General features: G+C 35.3%; 1 protein-coding gene across 1 annotated transcript in view; it reads right to left on the bottom strand.

Moving 5' to 3' along the window:
- The window catches only part of LOC131031960 (uncharacterized), a 43,452-nt gene that overhangs the window by 2,395 nt on the left and 18,609 nt on the right, over nt 1–22,448 (bottom strand). The window contains exons 4-6 of the mRNA XM_057962827.2: nt 18,274–18,363; nt 17,876–18,061; nt 4,000–4,119 (exon numbers count right to left, since the gene is read on the bottom strand). Of these exons, the coding sequence (XP_057818810.1) occupies nt 4,000–4,119; nt 17,876–18,061; nt 18,274–18,363 (396 nt within the window). The remainder of the gene's footprint in view (nt 1–3,999; nt 4,120–17,875; nt 18,062–18,273; nt 18,364–22,448) is intronic.

The raw sequence follows: 22,448 nt of genomic DNA, 5'->3' as shown, positions 1-22,448 counted from the left end.
CTTGTTTCACATGCTCCCTCCTTTCTTCTTTCTCCCCCCGATCCTCCTTTCAAATGAGGTTTTCTTCTCCCTTTTATATCTCATGTTTGATGGAGTCACAACATTTCATTCCATGGCTTTTGACCATTCATTAAATTTAATTATATTTTAATTTTATTCTTTTATATTTTTATTTTAATCTTATTTTTATTCTTTTGTATTTTGATTTTATTATTATTATTTATAATTAAATCCTATTCAAAGAGCGGACATTACACCCCTCTGTGATGCATTTATGCTTAGATCATAATTTATGTTTCCATTCACTATTTCTCCCTCTTGTAAACTGTGACTCTGTTACCCATTTGAATAAGCACCGGTCCCAAGAAACAAATGATTCAATCATGCTTCTAAAAAGACAAAATCATTATCTAATAGTTTGAAGTTAATTTTTTGATCCCTTCAATTCATGATTCAGTTATAAAAGATAGGGAAAATACTGTTTGTGAGCATTACCAACAGAAATACTTGGTAAATCATGTCCTTGTGTCACCATCTTGCATATCCCAGAATGATGTTATCATTGGTTCTGTAAGAGGTAATGTGCAGTTGGCACATCTTTAACCAGTGATAGCTTTAGGAATTGAGCTTGCTCTGGATACAACTGCATAGCCATTTTATTGTACCTTTCCACACCTTCAATTCCATTTAGGATTGCATCTAGGAATACCCTCCTAGGTTTAATCAAAGACCAAAGTGTTGGAGAGTTTATTCACTCTCGTTCATTGGCCTTTAACCCTCCATAATCTATGAATGAACCTTGGTTTTACTTTCATGATGACAGCCCCCAGCCTTGAAAGTTAAATCATGTTATAGAATTTTGGAGCAGTGGTTCTGGGACTCAACAAGCACATTGATTGTGTTGTAGACATGGTTATCAAGTTGCCCCTCTTTGGCACTCCTTTGCCCACCCTTTTATTTGTTTCTCTAAACCCTATCCTTTTTCGAACCCTTATCCTCCCTCTATCCCCTATTCTTGAACTAGTTAGCATATAGCAGGCTAAACATCAAAGTAGTTTTTGTTCTACATTATTTTACAATAGTATTTAGCATGCATCTAATCATTTTAGTCTTGAGTGTAGAATAGAAGTGGAAGTCGGCATTCTTCAGAGGTTTCGTGTAGTTACTCAAAAGCAAATTGTTGATGTGTGATATCCATGTATGTTGGAGCTTCTTAGGTATCATCCAAATCAGCAGGTGCATATGCATATTTTCACTGTATCTAGTAAGTGGTGGTCACAGCCATTAAGGCTCAAACACCAAGGAAACTTGGTTTCTATGCTTGTCTATGAGCACAAGGATTCCTCCTTGTCCCCTCCTCAGTGAAAGTATCCCAATGTATATGAGTGAAAATCATCCACCAACATTATCTTTAAAAGGTTGATATATTCCATTTGTCATCACATACAGTTATGTTTTATGTTGGCCAAGGAGACAGAGTGCTGCAAGGACCACTAAATGGAATTGGCTTGAAACGCATGGCTTTTTAAGGTTGGGGTGGTAAGGGTTTGCACATCTACCAAGCCAGGGGTCCTTGACATAGCTATATTGGGAGAGTATTCATTATTGAACAGTTCAGCAGGGGTGAAACTCATCTAACATTTGAGGTTAACACTCTTTTGAAAGCTGGATTTGGAGACACACAGAGCTCCAAAATGTTTTGTTAGTAGAGCACTTTAGTTCCTTTGCATTTGTAGCATGAACAGGGCCTGCAATTTCTTCATTTTCCTCCACTGCAATTGATTCTTGCCTCTTGTTATGCATTTTAACAGTGCCTTGTTGTCTGTTTCTTTCTTTAGTAGTCTGTTGTAGATTCAAGTTGCTTTAGTGTAGTTACAACTTACAACATTTGCATTTGTGGTAATCCATATCCATTTCTATAGAAAGAGAGAATTCATGGATCTAGCATGTTGGAAAGAAGTGTTTGCGGTTGGATTAGCATGTGAACAGAATTTTCCTCTGAACTAAGCAATACAAGATAATATTATTCATCTTGATGTTACTGCTTTCTATATATGCATAATCTGGTGGACTAATGAATTGGATAGGCTGAATCAAAGGGATGTGGACAATTTCTTTGTTTCTAGTAGTGCATTGGCTTGCCAAGTTGATAATCTAATATCAAGAGTAGTTGTCCCTGCCTACGACTTTCCTCCTACTTCTAAACAATGCATTAATTCTTTCATGGAAATTCACTAATACTAATATTTACAACCCTGTATGATTTATTGTGCCATACAGATTCACTTGAGGAAGAGATTTGAGGGCAATATGTTCAATGTGCAGAATACAATCAAATATATTATGCTTCGTATCCTATGAGATATTAGATATTATTTATTGTTATAAAATTGCTAGACTATACTTTGTATACAGTTATTTGTTCCTTATGTATGTTTTCCTAGATTGATAAGTTGTGGGTTTAATCACACCCACGGCATTTGGAACACAAATGGGGGTTTAATCCCTGGGCACAGCAGCACTTTCTAGACATCTCGCTCTAGTGGTCACATAGGGCAGCACGACCCAGCACCATCATGTTTGGCATGAACACTCTGAACCTAGCCCAGCAGTTCCTGAGGGGATTTGTTCCTGTTGTCTTCATAGTGCTAGGACCCCAACTGTACCATTCAGTGACACCTGCTGGACTGTTAAGTGGTGTATGTTGTAATGTCCCCTTTTGGGAGGACACTAAATCTTGCCTAAATATACTTGTATAGTTATTGCAAGTTATGTATATTCAGTCTGCTGTAGTAATTTGGACAGATTCAATTTGATGTTGTTTCCCTCTTTAAATGCACAGGTCTGCTGTTTATATCAATCTGATCTGCTACCTATACTCAGATATATATATGTGTGTGTGTGTGTGTGTGTGTGTTTAATGTTTCCTCATCTTTTCATTCGATGCCTGCTTTATTATTGTTTGCAGATTTGTATTTGTGTTTTGATCTCTTTGATAAATGTTCATATCATTCTTCCAGATTTTCTTATAATTTGGATTTAGGTCTTCTCATAAATCTGCTTTTATCGCTTCAGATATTTTGTTCTACTCCATGGATCCTACCTTCTCATATGAAAATGTCTCCACTTTATATCCTCCAATGTAAGGGAGAGTCACACCTCTTCTTTTAATGGTCACAACCTTTCACAATTACCACCCTTGGAAAGGGTCACAACCTTTCATCATTGCTGCCCCTTTGGAAGAGTCACTTCCTTATCTTCTTCCCATTAATGCTTCATTAATTCCTTTGCTCCCTTCTTTCTTCCTTTTTCCTCTTTTCTCCAAATAAAGTTCTCCTCTCCCTTTTATATCTCATGTTTGAGGGAGTCCCAACTTTTCATTTCATGCCTTTTGACCATTCATTAAACTTAACTAAATTTGAATTATATTAATTTTTATTTTTATTCTTTTATATTTTAATTTATTATTATTATTATTTATTAATAAATCCTATTTAAACAAGGGGGCATTATAGCAACAGAGATATTCCTTGGTCATGGAAGCTAAGTTGAAGGTTACTAACAAAAAAAAGAAGAATCACCAAATAAAATAATAGCAATTCCATTTAGAGAATGCAAAAGTGAGGCCAACTACATAACATAGCAAAGCATATAAGGAACATGTCTCATACTTGTATCAAACATAATTATCATGAAATGCTATTAAACTTCAATTTATAAAAAGAGTTGTACATATGTTAATATTTTAGCAATGCCCATTCATTTTCAGTAGTCTTTGAACAACATAATGTAATTGATACTTATTGGAGAGAAAGTAGCAATATATTTATTCAGTTACCAAGAGGAACTTTGAAATAAACTGATGAAAAAAATGTATAGAATACTAAATAATAAAACACCCATAGGTCATGCATATGGGATGAAAATAAAACATTAAAGCTATGGCTGGAGTACAACTAGAAATCTATTTAAATGCAGCTTTGATTGATAGATATGTACCTGATCATGTGCAACTGATCCTTGCTCCACCACACACACCGTTTTCACTTCACTATCATGTTTGTGGCTACTTATTTGTGAATTGGTCTCAACCAACAAAGATTGTAGATGTGCAGCATGCTAGTCAACAAAGAAAATTTCCCTATCAAAATTTTGTAAAGCTAAAACTCTTCAGAGAATATATTCAAGGCAGTTTGGAAATAAGAGATATGATTCATATAAACAATGTATATAATCATTTAAAACTAGAGTAAAAGTTCACTCTCAAATAGCACAATCAAGAAAAATGGTAACAGTTACCGAGGTTCCTATCACATGTATCATTTGTTACAGTTCCGTGTAACTTTGGTTTTTAGATTCACAAATATGGCCTAAATAGAACCTACCACCACCAAATTAAATTGTAATTGACAAAGATTATTTTTAGCATGTTGAAAAGCACATGTATGACAGCCAAATGAATAAACATGAGAAGACTCTAAAGAATTCAAGAAAACAAGTGTCACATCCCAAAGGTCGATGACTGGAAATTAGAAATAAATAAATAAAAATAGTCAAAGTACTTGAAGTAAGGAGGTATGGGCTGTGTATGGGCTCTTGGGTACACAATATGGTATTCCTTTTGAACTTTCAGTTGCTAAGTACCTTCGGGAAGGGTACCAGTATAGGACTCCTGACAGAAGTATGGACCTCAATGAAGCCTGCGAATTGAGGAAAGCCATAAAAATATGGTCTCATGGAATGCACAAAAAGGGAAGATAAAAAAAGAAATGGATTGGGGAAGGATTTTATAGTTTTCAGGCAACTGCATTGGCCAAGTGTGTGGCTTGCGTAGGTGTATGGGCAGCGACCCAAGAGAGTGGTAAGTTTATTCGGCAGAGGAATGAAGAATGGGCTGTGCAGTATGTATATATATATAAAGGAAGACCACGATGGTAAATGGGCGGAGCATGTGGGTCTCTGCCAAAAGGAGAGGTTGAGGGTAGAAGTGGCCAAGGAAAGGTGAGCAGAGGGCTGCATTGTGTGAGTAGTGTCAGCCTTGTAGGAGAGACGTGAGTATGATCTGAGTGTATGGAAAGTGTGGAAAGTGAAAAGAGAGGCTGTATAAGAAGTATAGGGAGCAGAGATAACAAATAAAGACAGAACTCTGTAAAAGGGAGTGGTGGTGGGAAGAAGAGGATGATGAATAGAACAACACCAGAGGAATGGAATTTGCCTTTGGGTAAGTTATGGAGAATTATAGAGGTATGTGAGTGAGACAAGCTGTTGAGAGGCCAGCAAATAGGTCATTTTGTAAATGGTATTGTTAAGTTTTTCGGAATTTGATTAAATGATGAGTAGATCATTTGAGCATGAGTAAGGAAACCCGTGAGGACCAAAGATTGATGCAAATAGAAATTATAGAGAGAATCGTGTGCAAATAAGGAATAGAGGAGTGTAAGAAGTAGGAAGGCTATGAATGGTTTTTCAGATGCCACAAATGGAGGCAAGACAGAGATGCCAAATAATGCTGCTCACGAATTGGAGGGGGTTTGGCCAAATGGTGTGGCTGCAACTTTTGTTGTAGACATGTTCAACATAAGGAACCATAGACAAGCATGTGAATTGTTTGACAAAATGCCTAAAACAAAAAAAAGGGATTTTATGGAATGCAAAGATTGGAGGTTATGCACAATTTGTTGTTGTTGAAAAGGCTTGGAAACTTTCAAGCAAATGTAATTGTAGGTGAAAAGTCAGGCTCTGCAGTAGCTGCCAGCATGCTCCCAATTGAAAGCTAGGTGCCACCAGGTTAGATGCTAAACCACAGCATTGTTGTTCATTATAAATGATAATGGATTGTTCATTCACCTATTTATTGTCGAAAATAGTCAATCATGTGATTGATGTTAAAAAGAGATTTATCCTTTTTGTTTAAGATTATAATGTTACAAATTTATTAATGGTACACGCTTATGATAATGTATGAATGACATTATTAAGCTAGCAAATATTGAACTGATTATATGAGAAATAATTGTAATACTTCTATTTGGATAAACAATAGAGATTAGTTATGATGGTTCCTAAGTAAGGTTGTAGGCATCATAAAATAGTGAAATTTTAATGTCAAGGTCAATTTAAAATTTATTGGAGAGATGAATATAATATTATACTTTTACCACAATATTGTTATAATTCAAGGATATCCGTCATGTCTATTATGGGTTCCCTATTACTAAAGTATAAATTTAGAAGTGATGAATGGGTATGCATCATGGTAGAACTTTAATTAAGTTTGAATAAATCATTCTCGTGGATACATGATAATCTATCATGTAGAAATTATAGAAGTGTACACCATATCATGATCATAACATTAACACAAATTGATGACCTCACTTTCATCATAAATTCTTAGGAATGGATTGTGTTGGAAGGGGGTCATGTTGTAAATGATACTTTCCAATGTATTAGTGACATGCTGAATTAGAGTAGTAAGGATCTCAATCATATATATGATACCTATGAGATGTTGTTTATTCTTGTGTGCTAGCCAATTAAACCTTACATGTCTTTGCAATACAACATAACTTTTGGATGTGGTAATTATGAATTCAATAAGGAAACCTCATGTGAAGTACATACACTATATGGAATGGTGACTTGGACCGATGATTATCTATGGTTCATGCAAACTATGAGAATTCTTGTTAAGCCATCAACCCAACCTCAGTGTCATGGAGATGAACCTTTAGGATATAATAAGGAAAATTTACTAAGAACTTATTGTAACCAAAGGATAATAATTTGAACAACTTTATGATTGAATTTTAAGAGAAACAAGATGACAAAGAAGTCATAGATATAACCTTATATAATGAATCGAGCATAAGATATAACTAGTATGAGTCTCGGTTCTTGATTATATGTTATTGTGATGGTGACTTGTATAGTGACACTATAACCACGCCTTACTAAAAATATTTCTAATGCTAAAACTTTGTACTTTATAATCTTTTAATACCGTGGTAAAGGCTTCATGCGATTGAAAGGTCTATCAACCTCTTAAAGATGAGATCCTAGATATGAGAATTATCATATGAAGTAAGGATGGGTCCTATAATTAAATTAGATTTATTTTATATTAACTATGCTATTCTGGCTAGTTTATGTGTAGGGCTTTGATTTGGACAAGTTGTCCTTATAAGTGTCGTTGTCTAGGTTGCGTCACTGAAGAAGGGTGATGGTTCACTACTTATTTAATTATAAGATGTTACAATTGTGACCACAAAATATAAAGAAGTTGGAGATCTTAATCAGAGTAATGCCCATTCTCACATTAAACCAATACATTATAGTAACATCGCATATGTGTTCTTATTGTTTTCTTTACCTAGTCTTCATTCATTACTTGACCATCCTAGGTTCTTCAAGGGTAACAGTATGTCAAGGATTGCGGAACCTCAAGGTATATATCTCACTCATGTATGAAACAAAATGGTTGGAGAGTATTTATATGGATTAACTTAACTTGGGAATAAGGTTGGCTTTCTCTACACATTGTTAAGCACTAATTATAGTTGATAATTAGTGAAAGGAATCCTAATAGGTAGCTATGAGATTTGACACCATTATTTGATAAGATCTAGTATTATGTGGGTATTAATGTAAATTGAGCTAAAACATATATAGCGCTCTATCTCATTAAGCTTGAACCTAAGATGATACATTAATTATCATATGCATTGATATTAATACATATAGCATTGCATCCCTTGTGGAAAACTCTAAATGGTTGTGTACTCCTACATTGGGGTGTATGTTACTAATAAACTAATCGAGTTGGAAAAGTATTAAACATAACCATATTGGTTAACTAAGTATTGGAAAAGCCTATTGTAGTGGCAATACGTGTAGGAAGCTTATTTAATGTTATTTTATCTTCCTTTCTAAATGAAATAATAAGACATTATATAATTTTAGAATGGTATTTGGCCTATTGGGGTAAGAATTTTTATTGACCCCTTCAGTGTAAGAACCTTAGAATAGAACATATTATATGTATTCCACATGGAACTGCTTTCTTATGAGTTGGTCTAAACTAAGGTAGCTTGTGTTGAGTAGTAGGCCTAGCCCAAAAATCAAGCTGATGAAACCTTGGGAACATGTGTGTAGGTGTTCTTTTGAGAGACCTTGTAAGGAGAACTACGTGTGACTTTGACCCGTTTGGAAGCAGGAACGTAGGCGGTCCTTGGGTGAAGGATGCCCATGTGACTTCAAGTCCGTAGGGGTAAGGTCTAGGGGGGGATAACTCCAAGGTTCGAGGTTGTTCCTAACTTATTGACCTTTCTTTTTTTGTAGGCTTCAAATGAGGCCGAGTAGGCATTCGAGGATTATAAAAGAATTAAGGAAGCCTTATAACTCATACTAAATATGTATTGTGTTTTTGAATGATAAGTTAATAAAGTGAAAGGGTAGACCACCTTATAGTCAATTTGTTATCTATTGAGTAAAGGCAATCTTATGTTGGATCCAAGTGATCTTAGGCGGATGTGTAATTTAATCCTAGACCTATAAGACTTTGAGTATACTCCTAGATCAGTCAATTACGATCTATTTTTCCCGAATTAGGAACCTCTCTTTCAGTTATAGTGCTAAGCTAAGTACAGGTGCTGACTTTTACGGCAACGGATGGAGGTAGGACCCTACGAGGGCATAGGTAGAGGATAGTACTCCTCTAGCACGTAGACTAGTCCACTCTATCTGAGGTGATCGCTGAAGGATAAATCCTATGCCCTGCTCAAGATAAGCTTATCCGCTCGAGATTGACAATAGTCAAGGAGCGTACTATGCCAGTAGATTGTTAGCCGTACCACCTAGTTAGCGGATGGATGACGCCAGTTGCATGTAGGCGAGGGAAACCCATGTTGACCTAGGGTTTTGGATGGATTATGTCAGGAGCATGTGGGCCTTGGGGCCAGTTGCATGTCGGCGATGGATGTCCTTGTTGCTTAGCCGTCTGATGGACTGTAGGAAGAGAATTTCTAATGAAGATAAGGTAGGTAATAATTGGACCAATCTCATGGTAAAGCTTTGGGCATATCTTGATGTGGAAATGGAATACTTGGCTTTGTTAGGATGAAGATAGACACTCGATATAGTATGGGATACATCAAACCTTGTTCCCACTTGCTTGTTGGTGCAAAAGACTAGACAAGAGAATGTGTCCCACGATGTAGTGTGCAGTGCACCGACATTTCTTTAATCTAGGATGCACTATGGGCAAGTGGTAGCTAGTTGTTATGGATGTGTTGATTCCTCAGTGTGTAAATGCTAGTCACTAGGTATGTGATGCCTACTAAAGCTAATCACTTATATAAGAAGTCTACAATGAAGCTAGTCCCTCTAAATATATGATGTGCTAGAGCTAGTCACTATGTATATGTGATGTATGGTAGAGCTGGTCATCATGTGTGTGATATGTACGAGCTAGTCCCATGTGTTTATGGGAACTGTGCTTGAATCACTCTTTATGGAATTGGAAAAATTGTGAAAGAATATGACCCTTAAGTGATTGTCTATCTCTGAACGATACTTGATGGCAATTGGTCATCACTATATTATGATTGGACTAATTTGATAAATAGTCCTAGTTTAAAGAGAGATCAAACCTCTTATACAAGAGGAGAGAATGAATTCCCTCTAACACTTTGGACGAACTACGAAGCCTCTGACCTCTCTTGTAGGGATACGTAGGTAGGGTCATTTGGAATGAACCCCGAGGCTTAAGTCTAGGTCTAATAGGGATCCCAACCTCAAGAACTTACCACCTTTGAGTGCAAGCATAAGTGGCGATGTAGAATTGTCATCGGTATGGCAATTGGAGAAATTAAGAAGTTGCTACTTCTAAGCTAGATCAAGAAGTTTGATTGATTAAGTTGGTACTTGTGAATGTAAAAAAAAAATTGTAGTGTCCAAGGTGTGAATATTACAAAAAGAAACAAGGATAATTCATGTTTTAAAAAATGATGAGACAACAGTACCAAGAATTATTTGCAAAAATAAATCATCCAAATAGCAAAGATTTTAGATCAAAATATATCCTGACAATTGGGGTGTGAAATTACTCTGTGTTGAAATGTCCAAACATAAATAATATAGAAAGCAGACTAATCCACAAAAGTACTCATCATGACCAGCAATAAAACATGAATAGAACAGAAAATATAAATGTAGAAGGAAATGACTTTATTAAAAAATAGGCATGCCAATAAATACAATCAAGACAGCTCCGCAAAAGACTGCATGGCTTAAACCCTGCAGTGCTGACTTCAAAACCCTTATAATTTCAATATTTTTAGTCTTCTTCACTCTAGATAGGAAATTGAATGAGTACATATAGTGACCCACCTGATATCACACTTTGGGCTTTACATATTTTTGGAAACTCTACAAACTATATTATTTGTTTTTCCTTAAATGATTAGCCTGACGAGACAGTGTAGATAGTTGGAAGTATATGCAATTTGCATAGGAGGAGAGCTGGTGTTGAGAACTTTGTTGTGGAAGCCAAAAAGTCATCCTCCATTGTTCTCTTTATGCTAGCTCTATATCTTTCATTGCTACATTAGTGATTTCGTTCTCTTGGTGATCATTTGTTTTGTGGTTTTGGGTTTTGTTGGCTTAGTGTTTTGAATCTATTGTTGTGTGTTTTTTGTTTGTGGGTGAATCTTTTTTATATTGAATATTATCCCAGAGTTGGCCCTTTTTTGGGTTTTTAAATGCATTTTTTCTTTTCTGTGGCATGTGGAGGTCCTATGAGGCTTTAGCTTGCTGGCTAGTGGCATTTGTATGCAAGCAGGTTGGTAATGGAAATTGATATTGATGGGAAGAAATAGTGGCTTTTGTTGTAACTTTGAAGTTTGCAGGTTTCATGTCCCTTGATGCTGCTCTTGTCACCCCAATTTGATCTAAAGCAGTGTTCTAGTCCTAATCTTGCGCTTACCTTTGAAACTCCCTAGTTTAAAGCCAAAATTTTAATGCCATTCTAAAATTCTATGCATCTTTTGCTCTATGTGACCAATTTAGCATTTATGTGTAAGGTGCTTTGTTTGTATACCCAAACACTAAAGAAAACCATACATGTGCATTTAACCTATGCAATAGTAGGAAGCTCCTTTTGTGCAGCCCATACACCATCGGCTTTGTATTGTCAAGTTATCTCTTCAAGCCTCATCACTTATCTTATTGCTTGAAGTTACCCACTACTCTCAATCCCCATTTCCTTCCTGGGTAACCATTTAAAAGTCTAGTACCAAAACATGCATTCCTTTTGTCTTTGTTCAAGAATAGTATCACTTGCTGTTGCCCATATTGGCATAGCGGCACAACCTTTGTTTTATTTGTTTTAAGCAACTGCAAATGGTGGGTCTCAAGTGTTGATTATGAAGGAACACGATGAATAAAAGGTGGACAATTGTCTTCTCAACTCTTTGAACCAATAAGAAGAGTTTTGATTGATAGGCTTTGATTTCAAGGATCCTACACAAATTGGCCTAATTAAATCACTATTGTAACACTATCCTATTTCCACACCAAAGGCTTGCCTTCAAGCTAGTTCCTTGAAAGTCCAATTCTTCCAAACCAACACAATGGAGCAATTACTCATTTCTTGCCACATGTAAGCGCTCTATAGATTTATTCTTGTACCCATGGACCTCTACTATGCTACCAATTGTCAAATGGACCCCATGCACTCCAAGTTGTCTTAAAGATCATTGCTTTTACCCAATGCAAAATCCTATATGACATAGTGCACCAACAAGATTCTTGCACCAAGGTCTTTTAGCCACATCAAGTCCCTGCCCATCATAGAAATTAAATAACATTGTCATGCAATGTCATTTATCTCAAAGAAACAAAAGAATCAACTAGTTTTCATCCTCTTTCAAATGGTTTAGCCCATGTGCCTATTCCTGAGAAACATTGGCAAGTCAAATCAAAAAGGAAATTGGGCTATACATGCTTCATTGCCTTGCCCTAATCTCACATCGTATTCATAAAATTTGGTGAGCAACTTGCAAGAACCCAATGAACTAGAACCATCAAATTTATAATCTATCCAAGGGTTAGTTATCATAAGCCAATCTCTTCCAAAAGTCGTGAAGAGCAAATAAGTGAGTATTGTCCTCTATGTTGTAACCTCTCTTGTCTAAGACAAATATTGTTTGCATCATCGAAGCTTTTAGTTTTGATAAATTGTTATGTGAATTAATTTCAAGCCTTAAACATCCAAATCAAAACCCTAGCCACTTGGGTTTTCTTTATAATTCACAATGTCATCCAAATGGAAATTCACCCAAGATCTAACTAAACTATTGCCTTGGGCAATGAAATCCTTCAAAAGATCCACTAGTAGAGAAGTTTTTGTTGGTCTACTTGAAGATTGCAATAGTGTAATCTGAAACCCTATTACTTTTAAAAGTGGGGACAAATAATTCAATACGTTCTTCAAGAAATCATGCAATTAAATTTTGCTTTGTAATACATCGAAATTTGATTTAGGGAAGGTGGTGGTAATTAGTTGAATGGATGACTAGAATGTACAACACTATGGATTGTACTGTATACAATGCCAAAGGTCATAGAGGTTTTCCTCCTAAATTCTAAGGCTCATACCCGATTGGATATGTAGAGGTTAAGTTTAGTATATATCAGGCTTAGACTAAGTTATATAGTGAAATTATAGAGATAAGTGATAGGGAAAGAAATTGGAACCAATTCTTGATTCAAAAATTGAATGTGCCAGGTTACAAGGGTTGGACTACAACCCATGATTTCTAAAGGTGCATTGATCTTTTCTTCTCATATTCAAAGCATAAATGTGAACACTATGTATGATTATGCAAACTTTCTAGCCAAAAGTTTGTAGAATAAAAGAAGACAAGGGAAAGAAGAACCTTCAAGTGGTATTCATTATTGTGCCATATAAATTTATATGTATTGGTTGGAGAGTGGGATGGTAAGCTTGATGTACAAATGACTTATCCAAAATTGCCTAAATGGATGCTCAAGCTTGTGCCATTGTGGACTCCTCACTTAGACAAGAACAACTCTAATGATCACTACTATATCTTTGAATACTTCTTCATCACAACTATATTGAGGAGTCAAATTCTTGCATGGAGGATACACCATCATCAAAGTATTTAACTTTAGTCTCAATTCACACAAGTTGCCAATTCATGTCCCATCAAGGATTGCATACCTAGAAGTAGTTTAGCAAATGAATAATGTAAACTACAAGCATTTTATAAGTCATAAGAGGAGAAATCCTCCCTTCCCTAAGCCAAATTCTCAAACTTCATTGTATTGGGAAAGGAAGGTTATGATAGAATCTCCGACATCGTATGCAAATACAATATGGACGATGCAAAATCAAAAGCATATGATCTTGAAGGCTTCATCCATATGATAAGGAAGCAAGTTGGCATGAAAGGACTTGAATGTCAATATCAAGAGTGAGAAGACACTATTAGCAGCACTCCTCGAAGATACACCCCTTGCACCAGGAGGCTCATTTCCTCTAGGGTATATTTTGGGGATGTGGGACATCCAAGAAACGTCCCCTCCTTGTCTCCTTTTTGTGCTAAATTTCGGAAACATTTCCTTTTGGACTGGGGATGTCCAAATGTCCCCTAACTGTCCCATCCCTTTGGGACGAGTTTTAAAAAAACACATTTTTAAATTAAAAAAGGGTAGGCGGGCCCACAAGGTCACCCACCCACTCACCGCCCTCCCCCCCTCCCCCGGCTTAACCACTCTTTAAAACAAAACTTAAACCTATTTCACCTATCAAAAAAATAATCAAAAAAAAACTCTACATTTTAACATTTGCAAACTTGTGTTGAAGAGGAGACTAGGGCATCAAATCCACTACATTAGAGGTAATTTCTTCATCTACATTTGTTTTGCATTTTTTCAAGTTTTTTTCAATTTTTTTAACACATAAGGAGGGCAAGGAGGGCATTGTGAGTTTATTTTTTATTAATTTGAACTTGCAGCTATCTTGGATATATTCTTATCCAAAAAAAATCATTAGCAGCAATGAGAGTAGTAATAGTGAGGAGATTGAAATTCAAATGCAACAAAAAAGTAGACCTAGATCTCATAGAAGTATGGCAGCCATTGAGGGTTCTTCTGAGAGTGTGAATGTAGCAAGGCCAGCAAGTTCAAACCCATTTGAATGTCCTTCAGAACACTTCAAACCTTTGCAAAAGGCATATTTAACCCCAAGAAAACTCTATTACAATTTGCATCAAGAAATGATAAGAAGAAAATTTCAAGGAGGAGTACAGCATTGCCATTTGTGCAAAAAAGAATATAAGGGCAGTTGAACGAGACATTATTGCCATATTTTGTGGATAGGTGGTCAAGGGGTGAAAGGTTGTGAAACAATAACTCCAGCTGAAAAGATTGAGGCAACTAGATTGCATATGGAGGGGGAGGCTGTCATGTCCCCTCCTTGATCGTTATATATATCCTAAATGAAGCAATTAATATAATAATGACCAACGAACAATTATTTGAAAGTTATTTATTAAATATTATTATTTAATATTTATTACTAATAATTTTCTCGAAATATTCAAATAAAAATAAATTAATATTCTATTTGCATCGATTATGAAAAGGATAATTACATTTCCAAAATAAAATAATTATTTCTTTAAGGATACGATTCAATAATCCATTTCTGAATTACTCCCAAGAGCAAAGGTACGATTTGGATAACAAATGCTCATAAAAATGGAAAGGTGTAATCTTGAGAAAGATTAATAAATCCTTAACAAACGATGTGACCAAAGGATAAAATGGGAGGTTGCAAACTCCAATGTACCTACCTCCACTATCTATTGGTCAAACGCTCCAGAAATGACATGTGTCCGAGCATTGTAATTATTTCATTGGCCAGAATAAAGTTTGTTGTAATAAACCCTAATTAGTGTTTCATTGTAAAATCTCGGCCATTGATCTCAAATCGATCTGAACCTTTGAATTGTAATGAGCTCTCTATATAAAGCTCAAGCTCTTCACTAGTAAAAAATAATAGATAGTTTAGAAATAGAGAATAGTTAGTAGAAGAGTCAATAGTGAGTCCTTGATAGATATTAGATAGCAAGCAGTTAGAATAGATTAGGAGGAGGAATTGTTGTTAAGAAAGTAATTAGAAATACTCTTTTCATTGAAGTTATGGTGAAATGTGTTATTTCAACAAGTCTCTGGTTTCTACTTCCCATTTACTTTCATGTTGATTAGATTGAACGGAAGAAATTATTGAATGCATTTGTGTGGAATCCATTTAGTCCATACCACTAGCCTCATGCTGACTATAGGTGTGCCTTGTGTGGTCAACTGGAATTACATGAGCTTAATTTCAATTGTTAAGCATCCATTGTTTATGCATTAACTTGAATGGAAATCAATGTTTGATGATAATGATTTAAACATCTTTGAATTGCACCTAAGAAGATTGCACTGAGCTTGTGTTAAATTGTTCGGTTTGATGGTGAGACCTTTCCCAGTAGGATTCCATCGAATCATTCACTCTTCTCTTACATTCCTAGGAGTAGCATAGTCTCCCTAAACCCTTCTCTTTTGCTCTTTTTTCTCCACACGAGTAGATAGAATCAAAGTTCCAGTGATTCAAGCATTCATGTATAATGTAAGGCCTCTTGGAGGAACAACAATCACAACGACCAACTGTGCTTATCCACACGTCGTGACCCGACATTGAGGAACCTTGGAGAGTTATCTCAAGTGATCCTTGTGCGAATCTTCAGCATTTGAGAGACTTTGATCAAGAGAGGATAAAATACTTTTGGGTATTTTATTTGTGTTTGCATGTGCATAAAAAACACATCACTAGGGGTCACAACCCTAACATAGGGCTTGTAATACCCTATGGGGCCTCACACCTTACAAGGCATGCCCCTTTGTAATATGAGACCTGATAGGGGTTGGTACCTATTGGATAACACTTTTTTCTTCTTTTTCTTTTTGGATTTTACAAAAAAAAACTATGAAATTTATTTGTTTTAATTCACAGAGAAAAAAATGATTGTTCCTATGCAAACTAGCACAATGTTTTTTTTTTTGTTTTTTATAATTCTGAAATATTTTGATTTGTACAACCAACTAGAGGGTGAATTTTCTAAGAGGGCTCGAGATGAAGTACTCCAAAATCAATGAATTGATAGTCAATCTTTAGGTTCTTGGGCCGTTTAGATATGATGGCAAGGTAAATATGAGTCAAAATGCTCCAAAAGTATGGCTACCTTCTGAATCTAGCAACCACCTCCCAACTTCAAACCCTTGTAGATCTGGCCTCCAATATCCAACTAGGACAAAACAAAAAGCCAATCTGATTTTCTCAAGCACTCTAGACACAATGGTGAGCTCATATTTGCTTCACCAATCTGCCAAATGCATATGCAATACAAAGCCACGATAGAAACTCTCCCAAAATCTTGTATTTCTATCACACCTTTCTAATTCTCCAGATAATTTCCATCACACTTTTCTAATTCTCTAGATCATCCAAGCATACAAGAGAAAAGCATACTATTTGCTTCAAAAAAAATACAAGCTATCCTAAAAGACTAACTAGAGGCACTCAATAAGTTCCAATGCCATGTAAGATTTGGCTATGAAAACAGTCATTCAAGAACTAGATGCCTAATGAAAAGCACAACGTACTAAAAAGATCGATATGACAAATAATCTGATTCCCATCAAAGAATGCAAATAAAATGTATGTACAATGTATGAGAGAGGCTTGGTTACATAAGAAAAGATGAGACATGGGACAACATAAGGTTATGACAAGTGTCTTAATCTTTAGTATGTGACAAAGTGAAAATGCCCTAAAAGTTCCTTAAGTAAATTTAAGAGATAAGGTGTGAAAAGTAACCCAAAAGTGGAACTAGTTAAGGAAATAACCCTATTCACACCAATACCAAGATGTCCTCATTTGTTTATAAATTGTAACAAAGGGAGGGACATTCTATCCCTATCCCCACATCCTCGAGGCATCCACTTCTAGATAAATCCCTGAAAAATAGAGGGATGCATCCTCAAGGAACACTACATTATTCTTGGCCAAAAAAACTCAACTTTCAGAAATGTGTGAGAAGGTACAATTGTCCTTTCTCTACTAAATTTACAATCTTCAACTAATTACAAAAGCATCCGCTGCTCACTCTTCTTTAGGGAAAACTTCTATCTTCCACTTCAAAATTCACTAACTCGCCAACTTCAAGCTAGATTAAGAAAAGTCACCCATCCTTTCTTCCCTTTAGGAGAAAATAGAGATGCCCTAAATGCTACCCAACTAAGGAATGGTCCCCATGTACAAGATCTGTTGAATAATAAAGGGTATGAAAATTTACAATGTCTCACTAAAGGCAATATGATTTCTCTATAGCAGCTAATAGATACTTTTGCAAGCAATGGAAACATGCACAAAGTATACACTATATTGCATGATTCAACACTTGAGAAAGAAAAAAACATTTATCTTCAAAATTTAGACGAAGTTCAGTAACATTTCTTTTTGTGCATACTCATTTAGAAAATAATTCCCAATGATAATGATATAAACTCTAAAACTAAGATTACCAAACATTTTATATCTATGATAAATGATTTTTTAGACAGTTATAATTGCTTTTGAAGAGACCCATAATTTTGCATTGCAAATTATTCTTCAGATGTCAGTTTTGTATGGAAACATAATATTGAAAGAAGTTGTGAATCACAAACTGAACATATCAGCGAAACCGTATAAGAACAGAAGTCCGAGATAAATACATATCATCCTATGTTAAAAACTCACCTTAGCATCATATGCCTTACGTTCAAGAATAAGATTGAGATCAACATGGCATCGGACTGAGCACATGATATGTGCTAATGAATTGATATTTTGAATATCCCTTTTTAGCGCGTCTACAACATTAGACTTCTCAATGTCTACATGTTCCTCAACAATCAAGTCGACCTTATTGAGGAGAATAACATCCTATCAATGAAAACTATCAAAAATTAGATGATTAATGATGAAACCCATCATTTAAAAAATACAAAAATATGGCAGCTATGGTTCAAATCACCCAATATTCCATTTCTGCTTCCTTCTAAAACATGGCAATATCTTTTGGATCAATCAAATTATTTGTAATCTAAGAACTCTAAACAGTACAACATAAGGTGTGAAACTGACAACCCACCTACCGCAAATGCTATCTGCAAAAATGCTTCAGGAAGTTCACCAGACTCACGCTGCTCGCTGAGCTGCAAATGAAGATTTTTGGCATCTACAACCTACAAAAAAGCACAATCAAAGCAACGCAATAAATAAGAAGTTTTTCTATTGCTTAAGGAAAAACAAGAGATAAAAGTTAAAACAATGCTACCTAAAAGAAACATGGTTAGAATTATTCTCAGTGTTACACACATAAACATCATGTCCATGGCTACTTAATCTTCTTTAAATGTTATCTCCTCTATCTCTTTCAATTTCATACAATCTAAACTTGCTTCCAGACAATAAAATGACATTGCACATCTCTAGTTTAGGAAAAAGGAGTTAGCTCAAATCATCCCACCTCAGAACATGACAACCTAAGAGACATATCAGCACACAGTCTGAACAATCAATTTCTGTTGGGTTCAACATTCTAACAATATTGCCCATTTATAGGAAAGAAAGGTATGATGGTTCTGTGACTGACGAGGGTTGTTTCATATTTGCTGCTTCTAAAAGCCACTCCCAACACTATATTATCAACATAAAAATACTTGACAAATAAAACCATCCAGCACATGGAGGAAAACTTCTTGTGCCCATTACAAAATTTCATATAAGGACAAATTTTAAGCTGAATCCTTGCCTTGTCATCAAATGAAGTGGCTATGTCTTTGTCTTGTTTATATATATTGTTTAATCTCATTTCATTCTTTTCTTTGCAGGGTCAACTGTCAAACCTTTAAAATACATCTGACATGACAATGAATGGAAGAAAATGAATGAAGAAAAAAATTGAGATTTTTCTAAGGTATGACAATCTGCATTATCACATATGGGCACACACCATACAATGAATACAGGGAACTTCAAATTCAATTTGCAAGATGATGATCAACTGTACAATTAACAAGGTAAAAGGCACCTTATCTGTAAAAGGTTGCAAACACCACATATTGGTGCATACCATATAGTGGAGATGTCAAGATTCAAACAAAAATGATGCACAGATATGCAAAAGCATGCACGTATATAAAGAAAAGTTACACTTTGACGTCCATATTTGTGAAACACACACAGATGCATGTCACTGTAGGGCAAAAGATGTTACGAAATCCAAAAGTCCGCAATTAGGAACAGAGATGCACACCTATGAACTAGGGAACAAATTTAAGTAAAAAATGTGTAAGATAGCAGAAAGATGCATGCCTTTGATCAAGGAAACAAGATCTTCAAGACAAAAATATGCTGGACAGGTATTAGGCAAGCATCACATAAAGAGTATATGAGTTTTTGACACAAGATCTATGCAAACATGTTAAGCCATGTGCCAAAGAATGGGGAAAGTGAGTTTTAGGCCAAAAATTGCATCAGCATTACCTAGTGCATGCCACCAAATGGTGTGTGTGAAATTTTCAAAATAAAATATATACATTGCTATTGTCAACCGTGCACTTCATGGATGAGCACCTAAGAATGGTGAAGTATGCTTTGAAGTTAAAACTTGCACCATGGTGTACAAGGACATGCCTTTATAACGGAAGACAAACTTTCAAATATGAAATGTGCATTGCCACACTTAGGCATGTGCCATATAGTAGGAGGTACAATTCTAAAAATACCAAGTCTGCAATTACTTATATAGGCATGCACCACCTATAAGAAGGGGGTCAAAATTTTGTCAAACTCAATTTGCATCCATGTCAAGTTGCATGCTATTATAAAAGTCTGACTGATTGGTCTGAACTTGTGCAGTTCTATTTATGGAAGCACAATCCATATTCAAAGGAAACTCAGTTTTTATCAGAAACAACAGCTATATCTTTCTTTCTCACATTGTTTGACAGCAAGGATCTACAGCAGAAGTGTCAGTTTGAAGCTATCATTATACCAGTAGTGATCTATATCAGTTTTGCAGGGATTCGCCAACCTGTAACAGATGCTTTCAATCAAATTCACTTGTTCAAGATACCCAATCAAATGCCTGATTTCAGAAAATATTTACCATCTTCCAAACATTTTCAATCATTTCATCAATAGCGATACTGCTTGAGCTTTTATGATTTGGATATTGCTTAACGGTTACTAAAAGCTTTGTATTGCAATAGGTGGTAAATTGGTTGTTGTAGCTTTGATGCAATCACTTTGTTTATCTCATAACATCTTTAGTATGTGTAGGTGCATTAAATTAGAGTGCCTTTACTGTTGAATGCAGGCTTTGTATTGCAGGTCACAGTAAAGTGGGTCTTGTAGCTTTATATGCCATTCCATCCTATTTATTGAATCTTTTGTGTTGTTTAAAGTTTTAAACCAATCCTAGCTTTATTTATACTTGCTTTAATCAATCTCTACTTTTAGCTGAACAACATATGCATGATAGTTTACTATAAATTTGTTTGTATTGCATGCTTAATGACACACCTACAGTTTTATTTGCTATAAATGAATCACCCCAAAAAACAAACCTACACAGATTGTAAATAGTGATACATATTGTTCAGATTAGGGTTTTGAGTTTTAATTTTGTTAGTGTTCTTCCCCTACTAATTCGAAAAAAAGCTCTGCAGCATATCTGTTCCATTTTGTATTGCACCAAAACATGAGAGTTAAAGCACTAGTATAACTTAAACTGGGAATTATCAAGATCCATAATGTAATGTCCCATACCAGAAGGCTACTTGTTTCCCAATAATTATTAAACATTATTATGTCTTAAATTAAGTTATTGAGATTGGAAAACATCTAATTCCTCATAATACAATTAATACTAATTATTTTAAGGGTTTGCCCTCAATTCTTCCCTAACCCTGACCAAGGATGGTGGAAATACTGTGCTAGGGCCTTTGGAAACAGTCTACAAGTAGGCTCCCTCAAGGTTTCAGGAACACCAGTTCATGCCCATCTCAGGATTCTCACTCAAGGCTTCAGAAATGTGTCCTTACCCCATCTTGGGACTTACCTGTCTTGTGACAGAATTACTCCGCCTCTCCCTACACAAATCATTCCCATCCTCCATAGGCATTAGCAGAAGACTAAGGACTGAGCTATATATATAATAGTCTTCCATGTACTATTAATGTATATGAAATTAAATATGACTGTCATACATATTGTAGTCTATATTAATATTATTATTAAATTCTGCATAAGAACATTATCAAGCTTCATATATTAAGCATACATATTAAGCACGTCCCCATGCATACCACCAAGAACAAGGATGTTACTGCCTGTAACTTAATAACAGTTCTGAAATGATCTGATCTATGGTGATTCACTGGATGCTTTGATTCCTTTCCTTTATATCTCTCAATGTGAGGGAGAGGTCACACCTCTTCATCGTGTATGCCCTTTGGCAAGAGATGCAACATTTTACCATTAGCACCCTTTGAGAAAGTGCAACTCTTGATTATTTCCGCCCTTTGAAAGGGACACAACCTTTCACAATCAGATCTGCACTTCTTATTTAAATCAGATTTGCACTTCTGATTCACAAATTATCCCCCCTTCAAATGAGTTCTCTTCTCCCCTTTATATCTCATATTTGAGGGAGTCACAACTTATCATTTCATGCCTTTTGACCATTCATTAACTTTAATCAAATTTTAATTATAATTAATTATATTCTTTTATATTGTAATTTAATTTAATTATTATTCTTTTGTATTTTAATTTTATTATTATTATTTATTATTAAATTATATTTCAAAGTGGGGACATTACACAGAACCATATGCTTGTTAAAGCACTAGTATAACTTAAACTGGGAAATATCAAGATCCATAACCAGATGCTTGTTCATTTCTTCAACAATGATGGGATCATAGTAATAGAGTAATAGCTTTGCAACATATCCTTTAAGTTGGTCCAAATGATACTAGTTTCTTCTCAAAATTTGGTTTCAGATCACTTGAATTGTCCTTACATTGCCTATATTTTAAAGGATAAGTAAGATGCAATTATTAGTTTGTTGTGCATATCATAAACTTCATGACTAGTGTTTCAATACTATTTTTCCTTTTTCTTGCTCCTTGACTGGATTCAATTTCTTTATTTTTATCCTTCTCCAAGGCTGTTCTATGTAAATAGGGATAAGTTTATGTTCCTATTATTGCAAAATACTCTTTTTCTTCCATTCTTCCCTCTATTACATCTCAAACAT

Source organism: Cryptomeria japonica, chromosome 9 (assembly GCF_030272615.1).
Source record: "Cryptomeria japonica chromosome 9, Sugi_1.0, whole genome shotgun sequence".
Taxonomy (NCBI): Eukaryota; Viridiplantae; Streptophyta; class Pinopsida; order Cupressales; family Cupressaceae; genus Cryptomeria; species Cryptomeria japonica.
Note: the sequence above shows the minus strand (reverse complement) of the source record. Positions and strands in the feature narration are given on the sequence as shown.